Source organism: Mucor velutinosus (genome assembly GCF_035048745.1).
Source record: "Mucor velutinosus strain NIH1002 chromosome Unknown tig00001561, whole genome shotgun sequence".
Classification (NCBI taxonomy): Eukaryota; Fungi; Mucoromycota; class Mucoromycetes; order Mucorales; family Mucoraceae; genus Mucor; species Mucor velutinosus.
The window spans coordinates 374,375-400,546 of NW_027041903.1; the positions used below are offsets into that span (position 1 = coordinate 374,375).

At 39.7% G+C, this 26,172-nt stretch overlaps 8 protein-coding genes and 1 non-coding gene across 9 annotated transcripts; 3 read left to right on the plus strand and 6 right to left on the minus strand.

Annotated features, from left to right (window-relative positions):
* Positions 1-623: 623 nt before the first annotated feature.
* Positions 624-2,164, minus strand: ATC70_008261 (uncharacterized protein; the record flags this gene model as incomplete). Its single annotated transcript, XM_064827513.1, has 6 exons — positions 624-659; positions 718-903; positions 954-1,723; positions 1,805-1,900; positions 1,987-2,008; positions 2,060-2,164. The coding sequence occupies 6 exons, from the start codon at positions 2,162-2,164 to the stop codon at positions 624-626; spliced, it is 1,215 nt and encodes a 404-aa protein (XP_064686797.1).
* A 673-nt stretch (positions 2,165-2,837) lies between these two features.
* ATC70_008262 (uncharacterized protein) lies at positions 2,838-5,801 on the plus strand (the record flags this gene model as incomplete). The annotated part of the gene is made up of 8 exons (XM_064827514.1): positions 2,838-2,946; positions 3,020-3,111; positions 3,172-3,373; positions 3,438-3,946; positions 4,007-4,223; positions 4,304-4,382; positions 4,442-4,954; positions 5,012-5,801. 8 exons carry the CDS (start codon positions 2,838-2,840, stop codon positions 5,799-5,801), a joined length of 2,511 nt encoding a protein of 836 aa, XP_064686798.1.
* Positions 5,802-6,198: 397 nt separating this feature from the next.
* ATC70_008263 (uncharacterized protein) lies at positions 6,199-7,407 on the minus strand (the record flags this gene model as incomplete). Its single annotated transcript, XM_064827515.1, has 6 exons — positions 6,199-6,594; positions 6,657-6,755; positions 6,817-6,923; positions 6,985-7,069; positions 7,127-7,245; positions 7,299-7,407. 6 exons carry the CDS (start codon positions 7,405-7,407, stop codon positions 6,199-6,201), a joined length of 915 nt encoding a protein of 304 aa, XP_064686799.1.
* A 130-nt stretch (positions 7,408-7,537) lies between these two features.
* On the minus strand, positions 7,538-8,427 carry ATC70_008264 (uncharacterized protein; the record flags this gene model as incomplete). The annotated part of the gene is made up of 3 exons (XM_064827516.1): positions 7,538-7,935; positions 7,984-8,177; positions 8,246-8,427. 3 exons carry the CDS (start codon positions 8,425-8,427, stop codon positions 7,538-7,540), a joined length of 774 nt encoding a protein of 257 aa, XP_064686800.1.
* A 7,230-nt stretch (positions 8,428-15,657) lies between these two features.
* Positions 15,658-16,845, minus strand: ATC70_008265 (uncharacterized protein; the record flags this gene model as incomplete). The annotated part of the gene is made up of 1 exon (XM_064827517.1): positions 15,658-16,845. One exon carries the CDS (start codon positions 16,843-16,845, stop codon positions 15,658-15,660), a length of 1,188 nt encoding a protein of 395 aa, XP_064686801.1.
* Positions 16,846-17,536: 691 nt separating this feature from the next.
* ATC70_008266 (uncharacterized protein) lies at positions 17,537-22,315 on the minus strand (the record flags this gene model as incomplete). Its single annotated transcript, XM_064827518.1, has 1 exon — positions 17,537-22,315. The coding sequence occupies one exon, from the start codon at positions 22,313-22,315 to the stop codon at positions 17,537-17,539; it is 4,779 nt and encodes a 1,592-aa protein (XP_064686802.1).
* A 617-nt stretch (positions 22,316-22,932) lies between these two features.
* Positions 22,933-23,964, plus strand: ATC70_008267 (uncharacterized protein; the record flags this gene model as incomplete). The annotated part of the gene is made up of 1 exon (XM_064827519.1): positions 22,933-23,964. The coding sequence occupies one exon, from the start codon at positions 22,933-22,935 to the stop codon at positions 23,962-23,964; it is 1,032 nt and encodes a 343-aa protein (XP_064686803.1).
* Positions 23,965-24,504: 540 nt separating this feature from the next.
* Positions 24,505-24,576, minus strand: ATC70_008268. Its single transcript has one exon. It is a non-coding gene; the product is annotated as a tRNA-Asp (tRNA).
* Positions 24,577-24,658: 82 nt separating this feature from the next.
* On the plus strand, positions 24,659-25,165 carry ATC70_008269 (uncharacterized protein; the record flags this gene model as incomplete). The annotated part of the gene is made up of 1 exon (XM_064827520.1): positions 24,659-25,165. One exon carries the CDS (start codon positions 24,659-24,661, stop codon positions 25,163-25,165), a length of 507 nt encoding a protein of 168 aa, XP_064686804.1.
* Positions 25,166-26,172: the final 1,007 nt, after the last annotated feature.

Sequence of the window (26,172 nt, forward strand, 5' to 3'; positions counted from 1 at the left end):
AGATGAAGATAAAGAGAAAGAAAGCCCTAATTCACGATAGAAAAAGATGAGCATTGTGCAGGATAATCGAAAGGTGCGTTGTTCCTGAATTTCACCTTGGAATTTTTCTAGGTCGTATGTAGGATTCAATAACTATGGAATCAATCAAATTAGACACAGATATTCAATGAGGGATCATATAAAACGCGCGCGCTCTCCGTCTCTGTCTATCCATCCAGTCTACATTGATGGCTTGGATGGACATACAACAGCAAAACAAAATGCCAAGGGAATTTTTCACCCGAACAATGAACAGGGATTTCATTGATAAATGAACATGTATAAAGCCGGTTTAATTACCTTGTGTGCCTGTTCTCCGTGCGAGTGCTTGTTATCAAATGATACAGTAGTAAATATCGAGATGTTTATTGCAATCTATGGTCGATATAAATGTAGAAGGGGAGAGAGTTTTTATATTATGTATATAATGTTTGTGTGTGTGTGTGCGTGTGATATGAATGGTGTTTGGATGAGGAAAGAAAGCTAGAAACACCCTACCTACTAACTACTACCAACTGCAACTTGCTGAAAGACGTCACTTTAATATGCCATGGCTACACAAAATGCAAGATGGTTGGGGAGATCTAGCGACCTGAATTAGCTCCCAAGATGGGTAAAAACTAGAGAGCGTTACGTTAGAAGTCAATACTACTATATGACATAATATTATGGTCTTACATTGCCTACGATAACACAAGGCAGATCAAAAATATCTCTCTTCAGTGTGAAACAGAAACTGCATGGCACGGGACGATACGATGGACTCATCAGAATGACTGACATGTAGACGCCTAATTCAGCGTTATCAAACGCATGTTGAGAAAACTTTTCCCAGTATTCTACAGCAGAACCATTGTCCATCAACTACATTATGTTAGCATCTAGAGACTGCATGCTTGAGATAGACCAAATACCTCATATATGTAAGTACGTTTGCCCAGCAATGTCTCTTTGCTCCACTGTGTTAATAGCAAAAACTCCTTGCCCACGAGCACAATCTCGCCTGTTCTTCTCCAAACAACAGTAGGTGTTCCAGAGAAGCTAATCAGCTTTTCGAACTCCAGTAATGTGCGCTGAACACACTTCTCCATGTAGATTAGATCCTCCTCTGTCAAAGCAGCGACTAGCGACATGTATGATGGCCGGAACAAGACCAGTGCACGACTGATGCGGATCAGCTGATCTCTGCCCATACGATGCTTGACGTACTCTATTAAAAAGTGATAGCTTTCCGCATAGTTGTATGGACGCTGTACTCGGGCATAAATTTCCTCAGGCGTACTGCCAATACCCTTTCTTCGACGCAACACTTGCTGTGGATCATGATTGTTGCTGTTGTTGTTGAGTGGATGATGCTGTAGTTGTGGTGTTAATGAGGAGATGCTAGGCGATGTATTGGCAGAGCTCGCATTGTTGAGTACAATATCTTGCTGCTGTTGGGTCCAGTGATTTGCATTATTAGATGTAATGGTAGTGGTAGTAGCAGTCGGCGGCGTGGTGTTGTTGATGGGAGTCATTGAAAATGGGCTGTTTGTATCCACCAAGGGTATCATTTTTGATAGCATACCATACTCGAGGCCCGCAGTATCCGATCCAAATCCTACGTGATGATGGTTGCTGTCCTCCATGTAGTTCATCATGTTGGGCGGTGTCATGACGTTGGACTGAAAGCGTTGATCTGAATCTGCTTACGAGAGAGAGAGAGAGAGAGAGAGAGATCATGAATATTTTTAGACTATCAAATCAGGTCGATGATGCAACTCACCATTCTCATCTTCCCGTAAATACTTTGCCTTCTTTCTAGCGCCATCAGTGCAAGTGTCTTCTAACCCACGTTTGACACATCGCTGGCAAGGCCGTGCTAAAATTAAAATGTTGCGTTAGTGTCGTACAAGCGAGATGTATTCGGAAAGATAATGCGAATCAGATAAAGAAAATGCAACTTACAGTCATCGCATGTCAAATGAGCCTATTACTACTGATGAATATGGCATGTTTACAAACACTGGACATTGACTACCTTTTGACAGTGGGAACAGGCTCGAGACGCCTTCTTTCTGCGACGCTTGACAGTGGGATCTATGCTGCTGACAGGTCGCTGTTGTTGCTGCTGCTGTTGTGGCATTATGTCTGTATCAAACAATAAAAAGAAATACGCTCCAACTATTCGCAGAGTTCAAATCAAAAGGAAAATAGAGAAAGAAAGAAAGAGAAGAATTTTATTGATGTGTTCTGGATGTGATACTAATAGCCAAAAAAAAAAACGCCTCATGAAAATATTTTGAAGACCCGTAAAACCATGGCTCGAGTGTAATAAGCTGCTTTCGACCTGTTTCCTGATCAATTGCGATCACAGAAAGGGGATCTGTTTGTTGTCATTGAATCAAAGCAGCCAAACGAAGACACAATGCCAGATTCCATGCTGGCTTCTTGTACGGGAGCAGCTTCCATGTGGACTGCCATGGACACCAGCATCAGGATCAAGGTAGTAACAGAAATGATGGATTTCATGCTGATAAAAAGAGTGATAAAGAAAGAAAGTGAGAGAGAGAGAGAGAGAGAGAGAGAGAGAGAGAGAGAGAGAGAGACTGTTCCTTTGTTCATTCTAATCAAATTGCAGGCTCCTTTATATACGTTTTGGTCAATCAAAATCTAGACCTAGGGAGTAAAGCCTCTTGCCATCATGGCAATGATCGTGGTTGAATCAAGAATGTGGCATTCAAACCCAGGCAGACTGAGGATGCTCTTTGCTCTAAAGAAAAATTTTACCAGCATTTCTTTCTGCGTTTTGCATTGAAATGGCACAATCAATTCAACGTTCAAGGGCGCCATTGGTGTCAGTGGATCCCAACAAACATGTGGTCGAAGAGGGATTTCCGTTGTATCTGTCCAAAAATAAGAACCGCTGTAAGAAATAGCATGCCTGATAGAGCCGCCCTGATGTTCAGTTTTTGTATTGACAGTTTATCATCTCTATTAGATGTGCAGTATTTTCCAGAGGAACAGGTGGTGCAGAGAACAAACGACTTTAGACCTACGCCAGTGGTGCGAGCCAAGCAGCTGAAAGCGACTGTAAGTAATGGGATACATGGGCTGAATTGTTGCTGATGGAGCCATTGCTGTATCCTGTAGACCATCAAGATATTCGCATCTGCTCCAGAAATAGCAGACTTATCCAAGCAAGATTTAAAGGCCATCATGGTGGATGATTTCGCTACGGCAAGGACATTTGAGCAACTGGATCCTCTCAAGGGAAACGGTATTGCTGTGGTGGATTACTCGGATGCATCTGAATTGTGTATATTTGGTGCTGGAGCATCTTTGTCCAATTTAGGTAGGCAACTTTGGCATGAGACATGGTATCTATAGTAGGCTCGAGCTAATTACCATGTGCACAGTGATACTGGTGTCAGAAAAGAAGCAATGTGATACTGTAGACTACCCTGTAGCTTTGCCATTCGATTCCATGGATGTGCGAGAAACCATTGATCTGAGATACCCAGTGCGACAGATCAGCGTGTCACCGCTCTCCACAGCACACCACGTTACATTCGCAGTGAGGACAACATCCACCATTCATTTGTTCACCTATGATCACAAGGGAAACCTACGACAACTGCATTACCTCCATTTAGCAGAGGCCACTGCTGCTGATCCTAGAATTGACTACTCCATGCCAATCCATGTGGAGACGAGTCCCTACAACAAGTACGAGTATGTCTACACCACTAACAATGGATTTACGGCAGTCATGGATGCTGTCAACAACAAGGCAATATTCTCTGATGTGGATCCAGTGCCAGAGACTGCAAACTACATTTCTCGATGGAGATCATGTGCTTATGGAAAGACACCCTTCACGATTCTATTAGCCTCTCCTGAATGCATCAAAGAGTGGAATTACAGTGTAAATAGTAGCTTAATGCCTGTCATGGGTGGACAAGTCTAACTAACTTGGTAAATATAGAACGACATGATTCAAGCAAACACCTTGGCAATATCAAATGACCGTATCGTTGCATTTAAAACTTCTTACAAGGCTGAACTGTACTGTTTTGCAACGATTGAGTCTGTTATTGTTATGGACAGCAAACGGCTGGATAGTCCAGTTGTCGAGTGGCTGCACGGTTTGAAAGATGGGCTACCGTCGACGCTCTTTTTAGACGACTTGTCGAATCACAATTGTAAGTGTTTGTTCTGTGAATAAGGGGAGGGAGAGACAGTATTCAGGAGCTTGTATGTCTAATATAGCTTCTATATTCAGGGCGCGTTGTTGCATTTTCAAATGAATCGCAACGTGCTACCATGATGGAATTCCAATACACAAGAAATGCATCCAAGAGGTAAGCATTCAAGGAGTCTACGTGGATGCAACGACAACTCAAAGAAGCCTTGTAAATAGCATGGCACCGACTGTTAGAGTGCTTGGCGTGCATCAGATGCCTCTGTCTGTTTACCACTTTGATGATTTACACGATACAAAAGACAGCCGAATTCGATCCATGGGGATTGCATTCAACCTACGCACATCTCAACAGCAGGAGGACACAACCGAAGGATGCGCCATGTTTAGTGCCCTGCGTGTGTTTGAGGACGGATCTGTCAAGATTCAGTATTTAGCACTGTTGCCCACCAAACCAGACACCATAGACAGCGGCCGTTTTCTAAAGAAGCCTCGGCTTGTGATGGGTTCGTTGCATCAACAGTTCCAGAAACTGCAGAGAGAGGCGAAATTGGCCATGCTACCCAGCGGAAAAGGTGTGCATGTGGGAGAGGCCGAGTTATTCACCATTGCTATGAAAAACTTTGAATCTTATGTGGAGCAGAGCATTCAATGTGGATCAGCTGCACTCACAGAACAGTTCAAGACGGCTATTTCATCTCGTGTACGGCAGTTGACAGTGCCCACCACATTGTAAGTAGAACAATACACACACACCTAAAACCAGATGTTGATACTTCCACTCTTTAGCCGCGCATTGTTTGATGACGAGACTTTTAAAGAATATGAACTGGAGGACTTGACAGACTTCCTGTTAGAAATGGAAACACATGAAGACATCGAGCGTGGACGACAGATCACTATACCCGGCGTATTACACCACTGCAAACCCATAGATCAAGAGTTGAATCGAAAATTGAAAGAAGCGCACGAGAAAGAAACGCAACTCTCCAAGGTCATCATACATCCATTGCCACATCAAGACGATCCTCACACATTTCAATACCTCGGCCGACAGCCATACATCAAATTTGCATCTACTACAACTACAAAAGTGTTATCCAACTGCTGGTCAATTGATGATTCAAGATTTGATAGTCTACCGTTCCCTACCTACGATACATCAAGTGTTCCTCAGCCTGAAGTATTCCCCTCTGTAAATATATATAAAAGAAGACGCTCATCTGGCACGCTGTTTCCCGAATTCAGTAGCAACAATCTCGAGACGGAAACAGCAACGATACCTGCCATTGTCAAATCCACGCCGCATATTCCCAAAATCAAGAAAACCAAGGTTGCTTCATTGCCAAAGATCTCCAGGGAGGCTTCAACACAACCACAGGTCCATGCGACCACGCAAATGCTGTCTCCGCATCGCCCTACCAGTACGCAATCTTCAAGCCAACATTTATCTGTGCCTCAAAGTCCTACAAACTCATTTGCACAAGTATCTACGCAACCTGTGGAAGGTGCTTTTGCTTCTCGAAAGAAGGTGGTTCAGAAAAAGAAGAAGAAGGCCAAGTCTTCTGGTTTCAAGTAAACATTGTGTATCATTGTACAGTTATTCCTGCTAGTATAGTGGCATAGAATGACATGGTTTTTATTATAAACTTTGCTTTGATCAGTTCCTCTTGTCTCGTTATAAGCTTTACATCAACAAATGGAATTTACAGTGCTGTGATCAGGCTACACTTTTAGCAGGTACTGATCAAACTGAGGATCAAATCATGTTCATACAAGACAATGCAAAAATAGGCAGTGAATTGCTTTAATGTAACAGTAGTATCGACTCTCTAGGCTTGTGGATGGCTGTTTGCTGGTTATACTACCATGTCCAACATCATTCTACGCTACAAATTGCTTGTATTTCATGAAAAGCCTATTTTATTATACACATTTTGACAGTTGATTGGCCTATAATTCAAATTATGCTGATCTTAAAAACGCTTCATTCTGTTCTTTTGGTCATAGAAACGATAGCCGACAAATAGAACACCAACAAGACCACCAGCCAAGATCATTTTAAACAAAACACCAAGCACACTACTACCAGAGCCAGACTTCTTCTTGGTTTTGACAGGTTGAGGAGCAGCTTCTTTGACAGCAGGAGGAATAGATTTGGTGAGGACTGAAATGATGTCGTGGTTGTCTGTAACTTCACCAGTGTGTGCACTGAAACCGAGATAGATTTGTTCAGGAAGAGCAATATCATGTACCTTGAAACACTTGTCCCATTCATCCTCTTGACGCCACATGAGATCCAATTGAAGGTAGTTCTTTTTGTGATAGGTTAAGCGAGCACGAGTGGGGTATCCCTTGGCTCTGAAGTCAGCCTACAGGAGATGTATGTATAAATTGTATTGGCCTCAGGGGTACGCTCTCTTGATCGACTTACCTCACAGCCAGCGAGTTCAGTATCACTGCCATCCTTGTTGTTATCATAAGATTTCATGCCGTCACCGAGCATTGCCATAACATAGGGGAAAGTATGACGCTAAACAAAATACTCCATCAATACAGTGCTTTCCTGACTCAGAAGCACAACAGAGACTTACGTGAGCTCTTTCATTATCATAAGTATCAAAAAAGACACCAAGGCCCTCAAATCTATCGACAGAGCCGAAAACGGGGCCCTCAGTCATTCTTTGCTTTGTGAGCCACACTGTTGGATATACAGTTTAGTCCTCTGAACACTTTGGAATCACTCTAATCACTCTACTTACTAGCAAAGCCATCGCCATAAAGATGTCCAGAGCTACCATCAACTCTAAATTCGAATTCTACTTGAAAGTTATCGCCAATCAAAGGCTATGACAGAGTGAATACCATTGCATCCAAATCTAAAAGTACTGCTTCTTTCTTTACCAAACGAGACCATAGATAGCCCAGTTGCGATTGCTTTGTTGAGGTGAGACGGATTTGATGGTTGGTATTAATAATGGTATTTCCAGCAAAATCGAACCATCTGTTCTGCAATTCATCGTCTACACGTACACTATGAGTATCACAGTAACCAGTGACAAGGCAAAAACATTACCAATATAAGGCATGGAAATGGAGTGCGTTCTCATGGACGCAGTTCCTTGAGCGAGCACAGATGTGCAAGCTGCAATAACAGTTGAAAGCACTACGAAAATAGAGCGCATCTTTCTTGTGGATATAAAGAATAAAGAGAGAAAAAAGAAGAGCAACTGTACAGCAACAAACGAAAGCGCGTTTTATAGTAAGCAAACCAAGACGGAAATTCAATAAATCAAATGGTAACAGTGAACCGCTTTATTTGCGGTTATTTAGTCTCTCTACAATTTCCTTTTGGATTTGTGCTTGCTTTCTGCTTTCCTCCAAGGATCCCAAGCTTCTCAGATCATTGACAATATCCTTGGTTTTTCCAAAGTAAACTTCTTGTAATGAGTTGCGCATCTTCATCTCCATGTCTTCCACCATGCGTCCAATGTTGGCAATATGAGCAGCTGGATCATCGACAGGGAAATCCTGCTCAATCTGTCTCGTCATGCTGCCACTCAAATTCAAATTACCGAGATCTTGGTTGTTGGTGATCATGTACAGCATAATGGTGGATGTCAGTTTGTATTGTGCATTGCGTCCACGCTCTTGGACTTCGAACACATGGATAGAATCCCAGGCACCCTTCATACGTCTAGCGCCATCACCAACTGCTCAGAGATTTAGCACATGTAATCATGAATACTGATTGAAATTACCTTTCTTAATCAATACTACAACAGCAAATTTATCGTCAATCTCGAATGCATAAACTGATGAAACACCGCCTTCATAGTACATTTCACGATAGGTATCAAAGGCTTCATTAGCAGCAACTTCTAATTTACGAAGCGCAGGCGAGGGGGCAGCTCCATCAGACAACTCAGGCTCATACTCATTGCTCCAAGGAGATCTATGATGACAAGGACACGTATATATCAGGTTTCACTTTTGCCTATTACAACGACACAAAAGCTTTACCTGTAAGAATCGCCATCTCGGTTGTAATCACATACGAGGTAGTCTTTTCCAGTCTTTGCACAGCGCTTCACTTTTAAAGGTTGATCGATAGCCGACAGTAATTCATCTGCCAAGTCAGGGCTCACCAAGTGAAAGAGTTTAGATAAGTTCTCTTCCACATTTTGAGGAGGTAAACGACGCATCAAATCCAAAGCACAGTCAAATTGGTCACTCTAGGAGTAAAAAAAAAAAATAAAAAAATAAAAACAGTTGAGTGGTAGCATAGCGTGCGTTGTGTTTTTCTTTTATTTTACCATTTTTTTTAATTATACAATCAAGTTGAAGAGGGGAAACTCGAGTTCTTCCTACAATGAAATGAAATGGAGAGCTGAATTGGCTAGTCGGGTGTGTATAGTAGAAAATAGCCCACGTCATTTGAGATTCAGGCAACCAGAAGTGTATGTGTACCTGATGCCAACAGATTATATTGTAGAGTAATGGAAATACAAGTAAATGTATAAAACACAAGCAAATTCAACGGCTTTCAAGTCTTCCTATCTTGACATGTAGACCTTTCTGAGCCACAGGAATGACGCTAAATAACTGTACTCGAGTAGCAGTAACTTTCTGACACCTTTGCTCAACTTTTTGGAGACCCAAAAAAACATGGCCAAAAATCGACCAAAAAGCATGAGGTACCCCTCATGGTTTTCATCGAAATTTAAACGATCGCAATTTCCATCTTGAAAATGAAGACTTTTACTATGGTGTGTATTAGATCAAATTGCTTCTCTCGATCCAAAGCAACCCCTGAAACCACTTTTATGAGGTTTTCATATACAAAATATGGCCATTTTCGCTAAAAACCTCATTTTGAATTTTATTAAATTGCTCAATAACTTCGATCAAAACACTTATTACAATTAGCACCATTAGAAGCGCCTTGAAAAGTACTTCAAGATTGTATTAGGAAGCATAGGGTGATCATCACAATTTATATAGTCGGATATCACAAAATAAATTAAAGAAGTCGAAAATTGGCAGAATTCGTCCAATCTTGAACAAAAAAAAGACTGAATTTGAATTAAATTTGGCGACGGCATTGCTGCTGGCTGACCTAAATGCCTTTCTGTTAATGACAATGATAATTGCGATGCTGATTAAATGAAGATAGCGAACATGAAAGAACAATCGCTTAGCTCGAATGCTTTTTTTTTTGCTTTTGTTGGGGGGGTTGTCTTTTGCTATGGCAATCTCTCTCAAAAAAAAAAAAAAAAAAAAAAGTCGCTGTAGATCTTAAACAAGACTTGTTTTTACGCACGACCAGCTTTATATCTTCATCTCCAGAGCAACATCATCAAATAGTATGATAATTCTACTACAAAAAAACAAGGCACGAACGAAGAGTGTGGTGTGTAAGTGCTACATAAAACTTGGACTTCGACTTAATAACAGCTTTTGTTTGAGATCAGTTTATAAGCAAAGGGGGATGCCCAGGCGGATATCTTTCCTTCATTTTTGATTGATTGTTTAAAATACACTTGATATACCAAATTCTTATTGTTTCCGATTTGAAATGTCTTTGGTAAGGGCCCATAGGGTGTTCCTGTCATTGAGCTAGCGAGGTAGATTGGGTAGCGAGCCAGATGTTTGATTACACTGGTAAAAGAATATACACGAGATTGTCGTAACTATTTACATCTTTTGTTACACAAGTCAATTATTATAAATATTAGAGCTAACTGTCAAACTCAATAATATATCTTATATTATTATCACGACAAGATAAAAAATGAGGTTTATTATTTTGTCAAATGATTTGATGTTTATACTAATTAAAGAGGTTACGCACAACGTCTGTGAGTACCTGACACTACCAATACATTACGTAACACTGCAACATCTCACGCCATCACAAAACAAAAAATAGATAACCTCTATTCAGAATCGAACATCTGATGACCTTTGTTACGATATTATTATACCAATCGAGTAGTATAAATATTGGAGCAAACTGTCAAAGTCAATAAAGTTTGCCTTGTAAGTAATTTACTTTATACCTTGTATTATTATCACAAAATTAGTCGTAGGTAACTAATTTCAGAGTAAGAGGAACGATATACCGAATACGATCTCCATTATCAACAGTATTTGTAATAACGTCTCACACAAGAAAAATAACGCAAAAACGTTGCGCATAATAGGGATAGAACTCGAAACCTCCTACTAAAAGCACAAACGCTTTACCCACTGGACTACAGCCATTATTTATGTCGGACTTTCAATTACTACTATATAAAGAGAAAAGTAAGACAAAAAAAAAAAAATTGAAAATTAGGTAACTTTTTCACGCATTGAAACTACCTAATTAGTGAGATAGTAAACAAAGGAGATAACATTGTTAGGAGGAGAGAATATGCAATATTTAAATCGAATGCGTATTGTAACCAAGCGAACTATGCTACCATCGTCTGATTTTCACAGAAAGCTTTATGTCTCATTATTGTTGTCATCTTGGGTATTTAAGGTGCGTGTTGTGCCAGAAGGGCTACAACTGTCTATAAAGATTAAGGTATTCTTGATGGGTAGATATGTCTGTGTTGTGCAACAACATGGACAAGCTATGATAAGTGAAGTGCATCTCAGCTATCTAAATACTGAGGTTCACCAGATGTGATAAGCGTTGTACAAGATAAATTGCTACTTTGGCATTGAGAACTTAGTATAAATAGAATAACTCTTGTCTTCATCAATAAATCTTTAGTTTTTGTGTCTGATCTTATTCAAATAAGTCTTTTCTTGTTTTTATAATATCGAACATTTTTTATAAGCTACAAATAATAATCCTTTTATTCTTTGTGCTTAACAGTGCGATTATTTATCGATCTATTTCGAAATGCGGATATTACTGTAATTCTGAGAGGTCGCATACCTTACTGGAATCGTTATAGAATCTAGTTACATGTCACAGTCTATGACTTGATGTGGTCTATGCTTGAACTAATGAGTGTAACATCGTGGATAGACTTTAAGTCTAGTTTTACAGTTAGATATGGCATCTTTGTTGTGGGCAACCATTAAAAGTGTCCTGCTAATAAGCTGATAAGCACCTCATTCAACTTGAGCAAGTTGTTACATTCAAATATGCTTAATACCATTGACGGTCAAGCTATGAAATTACTGTATTCGCACATTTCAAAGAGAAAGATCTGAGCCTCAGAATTAGAATAATACAAACGTCGATCGTTTAGGTGTTGAGTTTCATACAATGCAGAACATCAGAGACATCGGAACGAGTTTTGATATATTTACTTCTTTGTCAACACAATCTAATTCGTCTTATTTTTGGTCAAATCCTGTCCAAATTTAGCCATTTCGAAGCACGAATAACTCATACTACAAAGCGTCGTGGACGCTCGGAATGGGGCCAAACGTCTCTCCTTGTCCACGCTTTGCTTACTGATGCTTTATCCCAAATTTCTTTAGGCCATTGCAAATCCATGAAAATTCTCATGATTTTCATGTGTACTAGTAAAGGAAAATTCTTGAAAATCAAACGATCGCGTTTTTCACCCCAAAAATGACGACTTTTTCTATGATACATACCGGACCAAATTAATCGTAAAGATACAACGCAACACTAGAAGCTGTTTACATGAGGCTTTTTTATGTTAGAATCTGACATATTCACAGAAAACCTGTTTTTATATCTTTGCAAATTTCTCATTATTTTCGGTCAGAAAGCTGAATGAAATCAGCATCATTCGATGCGACTTTTTTAAATCTCCGAAAATGTATTTGAAAGTTGGATGTGGTAACGACAGCTTTCACAGTTAAATTTGGCAAAAACGTTCAAAGAATGTGAAATCAAGTCAAGTTTGAACACGAAAATACCCACTGTACAATTGCAAATTAAAGTGCAGCAGTTACGGCTACCACGAAGGCAGAATACTGGGGCCAAATCTACTGGCCGTGACGTTGAATAGGACACTCTCTCATTTTTCCATACCCTCCTTTTTTTTTACCCTTTTTGCAAAACGCGTTTAGTATCAAACCATATGCGTTTTAGAACACTTTTGATTAAAAATAACACTCTAGCTTCTGATAACACGGCCTTGCACTGTTAAAAATGCTTAATACTGCTTCTTTAAAGTGGAATATAGTAGGTACTATTCGATAACGAGCACTAGAAGACGTAAAATCAGTACTAATCGAATTTGTTTATTAGGTTTCGATATTTTTCTGCCTGTTTGACGTCGGTGCTGCTGCCATTACTTCTCTGCTATCTTTGCTATTTGCTTCTTTGGTTTATTATGTCTGGTGGTTGCTTCGTTGGTCTTTATCTCTGGTGGTCGCTTCTTTAATCTTTGTCTGGTCTCTGGTGCCGTTCGTTCTTTGGTTTTTCTATGATGCTGGTGTTGCTGCTGATGTTGCTGCTGCTAGTCTGGTCTTTCTTCTTGGTATGCTCTCTCGGTTGTATGTTTGTTCTCTGGTCTATCTCTGGTAGTTGTCTATTCTCTGCTGGTCTATCCGTGGCTGTGGCAAGTGGTAAGTAACTTTTTTTTCTTTTGGTCGCAATGATACAAAACTTCTCTGGACGTTTGTATTATTGCTTTTTTTTTCTCGTGATAATGCATTCATGATGTTTGCTTTGTTACAATTTCTTTTTCTTTCGTTGGCTGTGATATGATCAGCTCAACGGATGCTTGCGATGTTGTTGCTTCGTATGTACGAACAACAAGCATGATGTACTGCTATATGTCTGTATTGCCGTTGTAATACTACTTTGTTATATGGCCGTGGGTTGTTGTTTGTGTTGCCTCTGTCGCTTCACATGAAACAACATTAGTCACTATGTTGTATTGCACACTTATAATACTGCTGTTGCTCATGCAATTGTGCGTGTTTGTGTTGCTTGACATCCGACTATTACCACCATGCACGTTGCTCATGCATGCATTTTTGTTGCAACAACAATGAGCTGTTCTGAACATCTTTGATGTTGTATTTGTTGTTATGCTTTCCTTTTGATTCACTTTTTTGTGTGAGTGTTCCTTTTTTATCTACATGCTACTATATCCCTATAGTAGTATGTTCTTTTCTTCTTTTCCTTTTTTTTTAATTATGTTTCTTTCGAAGCATACCTCTTTATTACGTTGTGGTGGATGTGCCTATCGCTGAAGCTCAACAAGACTTTATCCGAGACTAGGAGATGGATAGGCTGCCTCCACTTGATTATTGCTACTTACTTTAGTGATGATTGAGAGTCTCAACTCCTGAATCTAAAGCTAGGTGGTGTAAGTAAGGCATGCTCTAGCACCTGAGGGAAATTTGATGATAGTAACAGCTATATTGCTATTATAGCGGCGCTTAAAATTTTGCCTCACATCAAAACAGAGGGAAACCCTCGCAAATTTTTTTTTAGGTCGGCGGAGTTTTTGAGCAATCTGATTGGCTGAGGGATTGAAAGAGAAACGGTTTACAACGGGTTGGTTTTCTGTTGATCTGTCATTTATCATGATTTTGTCGTTTGTAATAATAAAAGCGTAATTTGATAGAAACAATTTAAATCCTTCTTTATTCAAGAGTAATATAAGGTGCAGTCATTGAGTTCATTATCAGTAAATAATTTTATGTGAGCAATGTTTTTTAAAATGTACCGGTATTTTCCAGGGAATATTATATATTAGGTGGTACTACAGTAGTACGGTACATTAGGTACAGGGTTCTCCCAGTACCAAATGTCCCGCCAAACATGCGATGTACCTGCAATGTAACAGCCACCCAAACTCAATTTGATTGAAAATCAAAATTCATCGAATAGTTCTCATTCAAATTCATGTTATTTGGATGTATTAATAAAAGCGCTCAAATGTATATCAATAACCACTTAAGCATACTAAAGTAAAGATGCACACTTGTCTCTCACATCGAGTGAATGAATCACTCCTGGTCACAGTGTACTCAATCACACCCGTGGTGGTCGTAATAGGTGATTTATCAGAAATAAATTATTTATAAAAAAGAGTATGAAATTAATCAGGTAAAGAATGTCGTTTATTACATTGGAAATAACAGGGTTTATATACTATTTGAATTGAGGGGTTTGATGTGAGGATAAGGTATTAGATGGGTTGATTTGGGTGATAGGATAATAGACCCAATATATTATCCTGAACATTGTTGCATACAAGTATGCATCTTAGGCTACATTCACTTTCTCCTCAAGCCACCTTTTATTACAGTGTAGCAGCATAGATTGTAATGAAATAGCCACCCAAACGCAACTTAATTGAAAACCAAAGTTCATCAAATAGCACTCATTCAAATTCATGCTATTTGGATCTATTAATGAAAGCGCTCAAATGTACATCAAAAAAACCATTTAAAAATACTAAAGTAAAGATACACGCTTATATCGCACATCGTGTGAATGAATCACTCCTGATCACAGTGTATTCAATCACACCCATGATGGTCGTAATAAGTGATGGTATCTTTATCCAAAAAGAATCAAATCAATAACAAGCATATTCAAATATGACAACTATGCCCTGCTGCCATAGTTGCACAATATCCCAGATAAAGGATTCCATGCTTCAATAACAAACATCACACTTTAAACCATCAAGGTTACATTAAATCATGCTATGACGATAGCTCACCCAAGCCCATCAAGGTTACTCAAATCGACCCTTATTATGGCCAGTGCTCTTGCATTGATTACCACTTTAAATCAAACATCAACAACATTTGCCAGATATCGCAATAGCAGAACCTATTGCTCTCTAACATCACTAATCCTACAAGCTAGATGCAAATGTATAAATACTCTTCTTTTTTTACTCAATTCCAGGATCTTCAGTTCATTTTATACACAAATAAAATACAGTTGATTTCTATTGTATTTTACTATTGCTTTATTTTTTTTTGTGAAATCTATTCAAACCTGATTTCACTGCATAGATGATGTTTATCGTATCACATCACATCTATGTTTACAAGTCCAGTCAATTGTGTGTGCACAGGTGCCTCAGGAACTACAATACATTCAATCTCCCCAATGTCAAGATATCGAGATCCACCTACACTACATGAAACATATCGACTTAGGTGACCTCTCAACAAGCTATACCAACAGTCCATAAGGCCTCAGTGGCCTACTATTTATATACCATCTCAACGTAGTAGTCATTGACCAGGGATCTACCATATTTAAGCAAGCTAGATGCCCTATAATAAAGAAGCTTTTTGCTTTCGTTTTAGTGACGCAGCCATGAGTTGCCCAAAATCCGATCAAATTTTGTATCAAATACATAAGCTTCCATATCATCCGTATAATCACTCAATTGTAAAGAGAAAGTGGCAATAGATGAGATAGCAGATTGATGGCCATTAGCAGTTTCCACGGCTTGACCTTTAACAGCTCTTGATTATGTAACCACGGAGGACAGTTTCGGACTAATATAATTAGCAGAAGCACCAGAATCAATCAATACGGAGCACAAATGACCATTCACCCAACCATTGTACAGGGGCAATTTTGTATCAATTTTACCAGCAGACATCACAAATTCCAGATCCTTCTTGATTAGAGTATCGACAATTACCAGAAGTTCAACATACGACTTAGAGGTAGGTAAGACACAATACAAATAAGCAGAGTAATCAAAGTCTTTATTGTCTTCAGAAGCATCATCAAAGCCATGATCAATGTTGCCAGCCTCGGCATAATTCAATTGCTGTCGAGGTTCAGAAGGACAATCCCTCATGTAATGACCGAAACCTTCACAGTTGTGACACTGTACATTAGCACGATTACCATTACGAGCACGGCCACCACGGCCACCACGATGCTGTTGGCCGCCACGGCCACCAGAGTTGTTCCAAGATTTCATGATGTTGTATAATTCACGGCGCTCCATCACCGACAAATCCATTGGATCATCCACCTGAAGATCCATAGTATCCACCGAAAAACCCCGAGAAATAGAGGAACTGGAATCTAAACGATTTCCTTCATAGTTATGAGCAGCACGGATGGCCTCAGTTAAAATAGGCTCTTCCATGTAAATGCTGTCCTTGATGTGAATTCGAGCGTTGGGATCTCGAAGACCAGATAAAAACTTGTCAACTGCTTCTTCGTCTGTCATTCTTTGAATACTGAGTTTGATAGTCATGAATTCTTGAACATATTGAGCAATGGTAGACTTCTGTCGTAAGGCGCGCATGCGATCCCGAGCAACCGAGATAGCATTATCCGGTTTAAAAAATGCTCTTAATTCGGTCTTGAAGTGTAACCAATTAGTAGGCGCAGAATTTAGCAAACGCAGATTTTGATACCAAACTTTGGCAGCACCTGTCAAAAGAGTGATACCTAATTTGGCAATTTTATCATTATCAAACTTCTTGATATCCGCAAAGTCTTCGAGCGTCTGGATCCAAGATTCAATAATGAAGGGATCCCTTGAACCATTGTAACTTTTGGGCCGTTCCAAAAACTCGAAATCGTCTTCCTTGGATGTCTTGGCAAGGATTACCTCCTTCAAGATTTCAGCAAGCTTTATAATGTCACTACTATCACCAGTAGTACCTAATGGACTCCCATCTTGTTCAGTCATATTATTGTCGTTATTGTTATTGTCTAAGTTAATGTTGTCTAATCCAAACCACTTTTTTGCGATACTTGTGGCTAGTTAATTCCAATGTTCTTGTCTAGCTTTTGATGATTTGATTCTTTCTTCTTGAGTAAATTGACCCGGCCTTGTTTTTCTGAACTTGCTGTTATAAGCTTCGATATCACCTTCAAATTTTAGTATTTGAACGACTCTTTCTTCTATTTCAAATTGGTTCTTGAGTTTTTTTGATTTCTTCCTCAGTCAAGCTATTCATTCACAATAAATAGTTTCAAATAAATGATCAAATGGTTCTGCTGCTACCAAATGTCGCTAATAGAGATATGGTTATTGAGTAGACCTTGGCAAATGTATATAAAAGAATAGAATTGAGATAAAAAGATGATCTTTACTGTTTTGCAAACTGATTTGATATTTATACTAAATTAAAAGGTTACACACAAAGACTATGTGTACCTGACACCTGACAACAGCTGTCGTTAATAGAGATACGGTTATTGAGTAGACCTTGGCAAATGTATATAAAAGAATAGAATTGAGATAAAAGATGATCTTTATTGTTTTGCAAACTGATTTGATATTTATACTAAATTAAAAGGTTACACACAAAGACTATGTGTACCTGACACTACCTTCCTCCCAAAAGAAAGTACGGGTAGGCAAAGAAAAAAAAAATCTATTTTGCTCTAGCAACACGAGGAATATACCAAGATTTTTGGGGTTTGGCACCATCATACTGGACAGAATGGAGACGATCCGTGTGAACCCAGGAGTTGTAGACTTTTCCTTCGATTTCTTGAATTTGGTAGATGTTGTAATCCAAATTTGTTTTCAAAATTACATATGGACCCATCCAATTGAACTCCAAACCCTTCTTGGATTCATGCCTCAACATGACATAATCCCCCACCTCAAAAATTTGGGCCTTGTTGCTCTTGAGCGCAGCATCCCATCGTTCCTTGTCCTTGCGAGCCTGTAGTATCATCTGTTCCTTGGCCTCAAATCGCTTTTCCTTGAGATCACGAATGCGAGCAAGAACATCTTCAGCAATCAATTCAGGGTCTTCCTCAGTTAAAGGATCCATAAAAGGACGACGAGAATCGCCAGGCAACACAGGCTCTTGACCATAGACCAGGTAAAAAGGACTATATCCAGTAGTAGCATGCTTGCGGATACGACAAGAGAACAGTGATGAATCCACATATTCATCCCAAGAGTGAACCAGTCCTTTGACATACTTAGTTAACATATGTTTGAATGTTTGATTCAATCTTTCACACTTTGAGTTGGTACGCGGATGGAATGCAGAGGTAAGCATGTGCTTTGATCTAATCTTGTGCATATATTGCTTGAGAATCTTGCTGAGAAAATTTGCACCACGATCACTGACAACTTCAACAGGACAACCAAATTTCATCACAATCTCTTCATAAATGAACTTGACAATTTCATCCGCAGAAGCAGATTTTAGAGCACGAGCGATAGGCCAATTTGTAGCATAATCTACAGCCATCAGAATCCAGCGATTACCATTACCAGTAGTGGGCAGTTCACCAATGAAATCAATGTGCCAACGAGCAAAAGGAGCAGGAACTTCAAGTGGCTTCATGGGAGCATGATGGGTACCTTTCTCGTTACGAGAGTGCAGTTGACATTCAGGACAAGTCTTTAGCCAATAATTAATATCTTTGCGCATAGAGGGCCACCAGACACGTTGCTTTATCAAATGATATACCGTTAATTGACCCGAATGGCCAAAACCACGATGAAAATCTTCAATCAGATCAGCACGACGAGCAAAAGTGATAAATTTCAGTTTGGAAGCCTCTCTACCCGTAGCCTCAAGGTTCAGCCGATATAAGACATTATCAATTATTTCAAAATTGGATTCCTCCTTTTCCAGTTGAGCACGCCATTTTTCGGGCCAATCTTCCCGCTTCTTCTTATAAAATATAGGCCAATCTTGACAAGGATCAGTGAGCAGCGAAGTATCAGAAGGTTGTAACACTTTGTTCAAAATAGTGGTAGACATTTCATATAGGAATTCAGGTTCCATTGACACCGGATCAGGCTCACAATCAGGACCTTCACGACGACTCAAGGCATCCGGAACGACATTATCAACACCCTTCTTGTAGACCAAAGATGGCTGATACATTTCAAGATCTTGCATCCAGCGGACCAAACGAGGAGACACTTTACTTGACGACTTGTAATACTGCAGAGGACGATGATCCGTAAATACTTCATACCCAGACCCTTCCACAAAACAACGCCAAGTCTTGCATGCGAACAAGATAGCTAGCAATTCACGCTCTTGAGTTGGATAGTTCCTTTCAGCATCAGACAGCTTTTTCGATATAAAAGCAACAGGTTTCCAGGCATCATCACACTTTGGATCTTGTTGCAACAAGACAGCACCCACAGCATAATCACTAGCATCACACTCAATGCGGAACGGACGAGACATATCAGGCATTAGCAGCACAGGAGCAGAAGTAATCAGAGACTTGATGGTATCAAACGCCTTTTGACAAGCATCTGACCAATCAATCTTGCGATTCTTAGGACCAACACCTTTAGTCAAATCAGTAATACAAGCAGCCACAGCAGCAAAGTTGGGCATGTACGTAGAGTAGTATTGGCAGAGACCCATAAATTTACGCACATCATGCACAGTCTTGGGCGCAGGCCACGAAGCAATAGCATCTACCTTCTTCTGAGACGGCTTGATGCCTTGACCAGCAACAATATCATGACCCAAAAAGGTGATTTCCTTGCGATTAAACTTGCACTTGGCTTTGGACACTACCAGACCAGCTTCCTGTAACTTCTTGAATACTAGATGTAGATGTTTCTTGTGTAGTTCAATGTCATCACCCTTTGTATAAATCAGACAGTCATCAATGTAGCAAATCACGAAATCATCAAGATATTCCTTCAGGACATCATTCATTAAATACATCCATCTTGCACCCGAATTTTTCAATCCCATCGCCATGACCGACCAAGAAAATTGACCATACCTGGTGTTGATCGCACTCTTGAGCGAATCAGAAGGAGTTAGTCTTTGCTGCCAGAAACTACTAGTCAGATCGATGGAGCTCATGAAGGTGACACCATGTAACTGTTCCAAACATTCATCAATACGAGGCAAAGGCACCCGTTGAGCCACCGTCTTGGCATTAAGAGCGCGATAATCGCAGACCATTCGCAATGAACCATTGGGTTTCTTGACAAAGAGTACAGGACTACCCCATTCCGACACACATGGTTCAATGAATCCTTTACTTAGTAAATCATCCAATTGTTGTCGCAATTCCTTCAATTCCAATGGAGACATCCTGTAAGGTGCCCGAGAAATAGGCTTGGTACCAGGCTCCAACTCAATCATTTCACCATCAGTACGACGAACCGGAGGCAACGTATCCAATGATCCCTTGAAAACATCAGGATAGGCTTCAGCAAACTCAGCACACCAGGCTTCATTCTCCTTGTCTTGATCCGTCAGCACCACATCCACATTGTTCAAATCCAAAAGACCATGCAATTCCCTTGGGGAGACCAGAAAACACTCCTCCACTTGTTTCTTTCTCAACAACCTCTCAAATTGTCTTGCAGTAATCACAAAATTACAATCATCAACATCATCAATACCCTCAGATCCAACAGTAACATCACCGTCAACTCCTGCATCAACCCCAGAACCAATAAATTTACCCTTAGATCCCACAAAATTAACATCGGCATCAACCATATCTGTACCACGAGTAGAACCAATCTTATTAGTATCAGCATCACCAAACGTAGCATCCATAGCAGCACCAGCATCACCAGATTCCAGAACCACCTCTTGATTGTGTAGTAGATTGTTGGGCTTCGTCTGCGTTTGAATTGGCATAATTAATGTAGAACCACCATTGGGAAGCTTAATTGACCATGAACTATGGAACCAATCAGGAATAGGTTGAACCTGACGCAGCCATGAGTTGCCCAAAATCAGATCAAATTTTGTATCAAATACATAAGCTTCCATATCATCCGTATAATCACTCAATTGTAAAGAGAAAGTGGCAATAGATGAGATAGCAGATTGATGGCCATTAGCAGTTTCCACGGCTTGACCTTTAACAGCTCTTGATTGTGTAACCACGGAGGACAGTTTCGGACTAATATAATTAGCAGAAGCACCAGAATCAATCAATACAGAGCACAAATGGCCATTCACCCAACCATTGTACAGGGGCAATTTTGTATCAATTTTACCAGCAGACATCACAAATTCCAGATCCTTCTTGATTAGAGTATCGTCAATTACCAGAGGTTCAACATACGACTTAGAGGTAGGTAAGACACAATACAAATAAGCAGAATAATCAAAGTCTTTATTGTCTTCAGAAGCACCATCAAAGCCATATGCATGATCAATGTTGCCAGCCTCGGCATAATTCAATTGCTGTCGAGGTTCAGAAGGACAATCCCTCATGTAGTGACCGAAACCTTCACAGTTGTGACACTGTACATTAGCACGATCACCATTACGAGCACGGCCACCACGGCCACCACGATGCTGTTGGCCGCCACGACCACCCCGAGAGCCATTGTAACTTCCACGAGTATTGCCACGACCACCACGAAAGCCATTAAAATCCCTACGACTGCCGCCTCCAAAACCTCCACGAGCACCCATTGCAAAACCACCACGACCACTAGAGTTGTTCCAAGATTTCATGATGTTGTATAATTCACGGCGCTCCATCACCGACAAATCCATTGGATCATCCACCTGAAGATCCATAGTATCCACCGAAAAACCCCGAGAAATAGAGGAACTGGAATCTAAACGATTTCCTTCATAGTTATGAGCAGCACGGATGGCCTCAGTTAAAACAGGCTCTTCCATGTAAATGCTGTCCTTGATGTGAATTCGAGCGTTGGGATCTCGAAGGCCAGATAAAAACTTGTCAACTGCTTCTTCGTCTGTCATTCTTGGAATACTGAGTTTGATAGTCATGAATTCTTGAACATATTGAGCAATGGTAGACTTCTGTCGTAAGGCGCGCATGCGATCCCGAGCAACCGAGATAGCATTATCCGGTTTAAAAAATGCTCTTAATTCGGTCTTGAAGTGTAACCAATTAGTAGGCGCAGAACTTAGCAAACGCAGATTTTGATACCAAACTTTGGCAGCACCTGTCAAAAGAGTGATACCTAATTTGGCAATTTTATCATTATCAAACTTCTTGATATCCGCAAAGTCTTCGAGCGTCTGGATCCAAGATTCAATAATGAAGGGATCCCTTGAACCATTGTAACTTTTGGGCCGTTCCAAAAACTCGAAATCGTCTTCCTTGGATGTCTTGGCAAGGATTACCTCCTTCAAGATTTCAGCAAGCTTTATAATGTCACTACTATCACCAGTAGTACCTAATGGACTCCCATCTTGTTCAGTCATATTATTGTCGTTATTGTTATTGTCTAAGTTAATGTTGTCTAATCCAAACCACTTTTTTGCGATACTTGTAGCTAGTTGATTCCAATGTTCTTGTCTAGCTTTTGATGATTTGATTCTTTCTTCTTGAGTAAATTGACCCGGTCTTGTTTTTCTGAACTTGCTGTTATAAGCTTCGATATCACTTTCAAATTTTAGTATTTGAACGACTCTTTCTTCTACTGTAGGGGGAAAAACTGTCCCGTTCGTTCAAATAATCTTGACTTTTACCCAGTATATTGCCAAATCTCAGAAAACAAATCTACCCCATACTGCGTTCGATAGAGCAGCTTATAGGAATTACAGCAACATAAAAACCTTATGGCTGGACTATATTTTAATCCCAGTATAACCAGCTAAAGTGAGACGTGGCAAAAATGTTAGTTGGATAATTCTAGAGAATATAAAATGGTTGATATCTTTACTTCCGATAAACGTATCGGAGAGATCTAAAAAACTACCCGCGGTATGCTCAGACTATTTAATACCCGAGGAGCATTCTAAAAGTATAAAAGAAGCTAATTTCTTCATATTTTTTTCTTTATTTCTTTGCTTTCTTATTTTTTTTCAAAACTTTCATTATGCCTGCTCGTTTAACACAAGATTTGCGCAACACTCTACAATCTTTGCTCCAACGTGGTCTGTCGTTCTCAAAGATAAAAAATTTGTATCCAGGAGTGGGTAACTCTACTCTTACAAGGCTCAGAAAACTATATTGCCCTGACCCAGCTAGACCTCTTGGCGGAAGACCGAAAAAACTTGGTGCTAAAACTATGTCCCTAGTGTCAAGAGAACTTCGATCAGGTGCTTTAGATGGTCCCCGAGCAGCACAAGAAAGTTTAAGATTGATGGGCCATGATATGTCAATTAATGGCATCCGCAAGTCATTGAGACGAAATGGACTTAAATCTCGTAGAAAAGTAAAGACCAATTTTGTTAGCAAGACAAACAAGCGGCTTCGATTGGCGTGGGCTAAAAAGCATAGGCATCTTACTATTGCTGATTGGCGTCGTTGGGTGTTTTCGGATGAAACAAGAATAAACCTTTGGGGCTCAGATGGTAATTCTTTTTACTGGACGAATGGTGACCGAACCATGCAGCCTCATCAAGTCAAGCCTCAAGTGCAGGGAAATGACGGTGGGGTCATGTTCTGGAGTTGTATAACAGCGGAGGGGCTTGGTTATGGTACTACCATTATTGAAGGCTCAGTAAACTCGGACTTGTATGTCGATATTTTGAAGACATCATTGGTCGACACTCTTGAGCACTTTGGGAAGACACCATCTAATGTGCGATTTCAACAAGACAGAGCAACACCGCATACATCGGGCATTACTAAACAATGGTTCACCGACAATGGGTTTAACCTAGACGAAATCATGGATTGGCCACCCCAAAGTCCCGATCTTAATCCCATTGAACATGTCTGGCATCTCCTAAAGCTTCGTCTTAATAAGTATCCCACTAGGCCCTCTACAAAAGAAGAATTGGAGCGGCGTATTAACATTCAGTGGTACAAAATAACAGAAAAAGAGTGCCAGAAATATATTGATAGTATGCCTGCCCGAATCAAGGCTGTCATCAAGAGCAAAGGTGGTTCAACTCACTATTAATGATTTTATAATAAAATGTACATTTTTCTATATTTATTTTTTAACCAATAAAATCATTGGATTTTAGTTTTTGAAAAAGTTATAATTATGTATAGATAGCACTACTTTCTCTCATTCAAACGATATATATTTCGACTTTGTATACAAAGAAATGACCAAAAACTTGTGCAAAAAGACAAAATTCTAAACGAACGGGACAGTTTTTCCCCCTACAGTATTTCAAATTGGTTCTTGAGTTTTTTGATTTCTTCCTCAGTCAAGCTATTCATTCACAATAAATAGTTTCAAATAAATGATCAAATGGTTCTGCTGCTACCAAATGTCGTTAATAGAGATACGGTTATTGAGTAGACCTTGGCAAATGTATATAAAAGAATAGAATTGAGATAAAAGATGATCTTTATTGTTTTGCAAACTGATTTGATATTTATACTAAATTAAAAGGTTACACACAAAGACTATGTGTACCTGACACAGCACGCAAAAGGAAGGCAGAAAGCTTTTCACTAAGTACACTACATTTGTGAGATTGTAAAAAAACTCTCCGGCGGGGAATTGAACCCCGGTCTCCCGCGTGACAGGCGGAGATACTCACCACTATACTACCGAAGATCTTGATTCCCTCCAATGTCGGTTACATCCTGCTCCTCCTGTTTCTCCTCCTGTTCTCCTCTCTGCTTGTCGTCCTTCACTCATGGTTGATCCCATCCTGTATCTTCCAATGTCTGTGTTTGACCGTAGTCGTATTCTCCGTTGGCGTATGGGATGGCTACCTGCTAGGCCAGTTCCATGTCGTTGTGGTGCTCCTCACGCTAGCCGCAACCATCTGCTAGAGTGTCTTGGTGTTGCTTCAAAGCTTTTGTTTACTGATGATCCTCTTGGTGCTGATTATTTGCCCAATCCTCTGGACTTTTGGCTCAATCGACTACCTCGTATGCAACCTTCTGCCTCTAAACTCGTGTCGTCTCGCTCCTTTTGGTCTGTTCGCTGGCCTGTCATGCTCCAAATCTTTTTGGATATTGACATGATCTGTCATCCTGATGCTGAATTTACTGGTAAAGCTCTGGACTTGTCTGGTTCTGCCTTTCTCGACTGGTTGACCCCGGTTTCCTCAACTACCTCTGTTTCGGGTACGCCTTCTATTTCTTCCTCAGATAGTGCTGGTATTACTGTCGCTATTCCACATCTTTTGTCTCACTAAGATGCTGTTTCTCTGCTGTCCTTTTCCAACTGTTTTCGTTTGCCTTTTTTTTGAACCAAGGATTTAATCTTTAAATTTTTTGTTATTTTTTTTATATTCTCTTTCCGAATTTATTTCCAGCTGTCATCATTTTGATCCGCACTATAATGAGCACTTTGCCCTACAGGGACGCAGCTCCAATATTATATCTTTTTGTTAAGCACAAAGAATAAAAGGATTATTATTTGTAGCTTATAAAAAATGTTCAATATTATAAAAACAAGAAAAGACTTATTTGAATAAGATCAGACACAAAAACTAATGATTTATTGATGAAGACAAGAGTTATTCTATTTATACTAAGTTCTGAATGCCAAAGTAGCAATTTATCTTGTACAACGCTTATCACATCTGGTGAACCTCAGTATTTAGATAGCTGAGATGCACTTCACTTATCATAGCTTGTCCATGTTGTTGCACAACACAGACATATCTACCCATCAAGAATACCTTAATCTTTATAGACAGTTGTAGCCCTTCTGGCACAACACTTTTCAATAAACATTTCAACTATACTACCGAAGATGGTGATACTCTTGTCGTCTTGATAGATAGATCCAATGGTAGGAGTTAACAAATAACTTAGAGTGTAACTATTAGATTGAGATTATGTTCGAAGATGCTGTTTATTGATTGCATTTACAACTTATATTTATACTATTTCTACGATCGATAATTACTTAATCAATGGAACTTTCGAGTAGATATAGTACTTGATATAGCAACTGATAATCAGATCAATGCCTGCTATCAGTTTCCAGAACCTTCGAGTATACGCTGGCGCCTTTTAGTCGCTTTCTTCAAATCTGGCTTAAACCTAAATTTAGGCACGGTATAGTGCATTAGTATGTATATACATTATAGAATAACAGTATTTTTTGATTGTCACGTGATCTTCGTGAAATGATCATTAATTTACCTTTTTCTCATCAGAATGTGCAAGATTTATGAAATAAAAGTTAGCTGCT